General features: G+C 41.6%; 1 protein-coding gene across 1 annotated transcript; it reads left to right on the forward strand.

Annotated features, from left to right (window-relative positions):
- The first annotated feature begins 216 nt into the window (after positions 1-216).
- On the forward strand, positions 217-1190 carry LOC102769365 (olfactory receptor 18-like). Its single transcript, XM_015571897.1, is given in 2 exon segments — positions 217-238; positions 241-1190. Coding segments are annotated over 2 exon segments (957 nt in total). The 5' UTR covers positions 217-231.
- Positions 1191-4278: the final 3088 nt, after the last annotated feature.

Here is a 4278-nt window from a genome sequence, read left to right on the forward strand (position 1 = left end):
GCTCTAAATAACCTTACTCCTCTCATTTATTCTGCCCATTCTTTCCAAAGTGATGCATGCAGTAATAGGCTCATGGAGCAAAATGCAATATGAAAAGATTTTTAAGAAGAATGTTTGTCATAAGCAAGAAATATTACTAAAGGGTCATGGTCCTCAAGTGTGAAAACTATGAATTGCTTAAATTCAAAATGTAGACACACTAATGTGCTTGTTTCCTTTATACCAGCTCTCATGTATTTTCTAAAAGGTGTCTCTGCTATGTGGAGCCACGGAACCTAACAGGTACATTGCAATTCATCCTCCTGGGCTTCTCAGATGATCCTGAACTGCAGCCTCTAACGTTCAGCCTGTTCCTGTCCATGTACCTGGTCACTATGCTGGGGAACCTGCTCATCATCCTGGCCATCGGCTCTGACTCCCGTCTGCACAGCCCCATGTACTTCTTCCTCTCCAACCTGTCCATGGCTGACATAGGCTTTTCTTCTACCACCGTCCCAAAGGTGATTTGGGACATTCAAACGCATAGCAGAGCCATCTCCTATGCTGGCTGCCTGACTCAGTTGTCTTCTTTAAATTTTTTTGGATGTTTGGACAGTGTACTCCTAACTGTGATGGCCTACGATCGGTTTGTTGCTATCTGTTATCCCCTGCACTACCTGGATATCATGAACCCGCATTTCTGTAGCCTGCTGCTTCTGGTGTCTTTTTTGATCAGCCTTTTGGACTCCCAGCTGCACTGCTTGATGATATCACAGCTTTCCTTTTGCACAAACATGGAAATTCCTCACTTCTTCTGTGACCCTCCTCAACTCCTCAAGCTTGCCTGTAATGATACCTCTACTAATACAATATTAGTCTATTTTATTGGGGCCATCTTTGGTGGCATTCCAGTCTCAGGTATCTTGTTCTCTTACTATAAAATTGTTTCCTCCATTCTGAGAATCTCATCGTCAGGTGGAAAGTATAAAGCCTTCTCCACCTGTGGTTCTCACCTGTCAGTTGTTTGTTTATTTTATGGGACAGGCCTTGGGGTGTACCTCAGTTCCACTGTCTCACATTTTCCCAGGAAGGCTGCAAGGGCCTCTGTGGTGTATGCTGTGGTCACCCCTATGCTAAACCCTTTCATCTACAGTCTGAGGAACAGGGACATCAAGAGGGCCTTGCAGCGATTCCTCAACAGAATAGCCTAGTCTCAATACATGGGCCGTTGTAGATTTTTTTTCTTATTTCCCCTCCTCCTCCTCCTCCTCCTCCTTCTCCTCCTCCTCCTTCTTCTTCTTCTTCTTCATCTTCTTCTTCCATTTATTATTATTATTATTACTTTAAATAAATGTTTCTAATTATAAGCATTCTAATAGCAATGTAGTGATAGCTCATTGTACTTTGAATTTGTGTTCCCTAATGGCTAATGATATTGAGCACCATTTCATCTAATCTTTTTGATATCAGTATATCTTTTTACCCTTCAGTTTACAGGCTGAGGCTCTATCCACTGACACAAGCCTGTTCGGGCTCTTCTTCTTCTTCTTCTTCTTCTTATTATTATTATTATTATTATTATCAATTTTGTCTGTGGATTAGAAATGGTTCAAAACCAAACATTTGGAGTTCGCAAACATACCTTTTTGGTCAGACAATTTTTGTAGCTTATAGTTTTCATTCCTCTTGATCTATCGTGTCTAAAAATAGTTTATTTGGGCACATCCTTGATGGGATTAAGGGAGTATCCTGGGGTCCTTTGTATGTCAAAATCACCACACAATTGAATCCTATTACAATATGGAATTTTCTGTATTTGTTAACTATGACCCAGGCATCCTGTAGAAATTCACAACTCTTTTTTATTGTGTATGTTATATATGTTTCTCAACAATTTTTGCTGTCCATGTTATTTTTTTTTTGTCCATGCTATTTTTTATAAAACTTTGGCTTTAATCAAATCTATTAGTGCAGGTGTGTGAGAGAATGTGTGTCACTGATCTCCAATCTAGAAAGCATCTGATTAGCTTTAAAAATCTTCATGCCTGAGTCCAATAATCATACATTAAGATTTAACTGAATTGGAGAGTGAAAAGAGTATAATGTTTTTTAACAGTACCCCAGGTGGGCCTAATGTGTATTTAGACATGGCCGAGAACTACTGAATTTTGTCTGACCTTTTATTATAAAATGACTTGTATGTCTTGGGTTCATGATCAGATACTGAAGCCCTTAAAGTGATCAGAGCTCCAAAAGAGCAGATATGAAAGAGCTTGCCTTAGTAACAGCCAACATGATTTCCTCCACTCACATTCTGAGTAATATTTTTTTTTTTTACATTTCTTCTCCCTCCACACTCCACAGCTGTCTCTCTGTACTTGATATTAAGCTAGTTTTTCTGCTCCAAATTTACCTTCTACACTTTCACCACTTACACTGTGGTGCGGCCTCTGATTTTCCACCTGGCTTCTCTTTAGATTCTTCCAGTAATTGTCAGTAAGAGGAAAGGTTCTTCCAACCATTTCCCTTTCCCCTTGGCCTATGTGTTGTCACTACATCCTGCAGTTATGACACTGTATTATCATATTTTTTTCATTTATGCCTTACATCTTTCAAAAACTGTTTAGTCATACCTATATTAAATTATCTCCATTAAAAATGACTAGTGTGGCTTCTCTCTCCTCAACTGAACCTTCACCAATAACTCATAATATGGGGACTAAAGCTATGGTGTGATATACAATTGGAATAATTTAAAGTGAGCTCAGGACTAAAAGGTGATTGCAATGATATGTCTGGGTCAGGGGCATACACTTGAGGTTTAAAATAGTGGTATGCTATCTCCAGTGGCTGTGTGATTCTAATCATGCCTATAGATTGTTAAGTCTCCCAAGTCATTATGAATGAATTTAACTCTATTTTCATTACTCAGGGATAGCAACTGGCCATGTCCTTAGCAAAGGGGACATTTTTCCTTTCACTGGTAACTGCTTCATTAGGATTCCACTTTGCAACCATCATTCCTTCTCTTTTCTATCATGGCCAATCTGTCCTTGACCTCCTATTGTGTCTTATGCTATACTAGAGGCCCAGTGCATGAAATTCGTGTATTGGTAGGGTCCCTAGCGGCTGCTGGCTGCTGGCTGGGTAATCCCTCCCTTCCTCTGTCCATCTGCTGCTGGCCAGGATCTCCCTCACCTCCCCCCGGCCAGCCCCGCCCACTGGTCGAACTCCCAGACAAACTCCAGGTCAAGGGGGTAATTTGCATACTATGCTTTTATTATATAGGATACTCAGGTATCTTTATACATATCAATTTTTTCTTAAAAGATTTTATACATATTTTTGGAGGTAGAAGTCTGGGCTTTCTGAGAAACTGTCCAATAACTCATTTAATTTAACCACTAAACTGTATAGCCTACCAGTTTCACTACAGTGAATTGAGTATCTAATTGGCTCAGTTTACTATTACACTTTTCCTGCTGCCCTAGCATTCTAAAATATGCCAACACTCATATCTCCTTCTTCACTTTCGTATACTCCTGCCATTTGGTCATTTGGGATCCCCAAAGTTTTCCTCTACCATTTAGGAACACACACATAATTAGCATACTTTATCCCATATCCAACTTAACTTGGCAAGTATTTAAGTTTTCTTCATATCAATGAAATCACTCTCTGAGCTCCTCATACAGAGAAATCTGAGTCAGGAGGTCTGCCAAAGACAGGGATTGTCACAAATTAGGATTACCATACATCTCACTTTCACTCACCATCTAAGGCAGAATCGCATTTTAAAAGGCTTCAAGAGTTTCAATTATAGAAGATAAATAAATCCCAGATACCTGCTTCCAGCCCGCCATGGCCTCTGCTCAAGGAGGGGCTGGGAGCCTGGGTTTCAAGGGGCAACCCAGGCTTCCAGCAGGACCTAGGCTCCATTCAAGACTACAAAGTTTCAATTATAGAAAATAAATAAATCCCAGAAAAGAAAGAAAAGAAAAAAAGGAGAGTCTGGGAGCTTGGGTTGCCAGGGCGGGAGAGGGGAGTTTGGGGGGCGTGGCCAGCCTGCAAACAGCCATCAGCCACTCACCCAGACTGTCCAGCACCCCAGCTGGACCCCCCACCCTGAAGGGGATGTGGCCAGCCTGAAAACGGCCCTCAGCCCCTCACCCAGGCTGGCCAGGCACTCCAGCAGGACCCCCATCCTGATCCGGGCCACCCTTCAGGGCAAACCAGTCAGCCCCCACCCGTGCACCAGGCCTCTATCCTATATAGTAAAAGGGAAATCTGCAAACTGAC

This window comes from Myotis davidii, unplaced genomic scaffold (assembly GCF_000327345.1).
Source record: "Myotis davidii unplaced genomic scaffold, ASM32734v1 scaffold1989, whole genome shotgun sequence".
NCBI lineage: Eukaryota > Metazoa > Chordata > Mammalia > Chiroptera > Vespertilionidae > Myotis > Myotis davidii.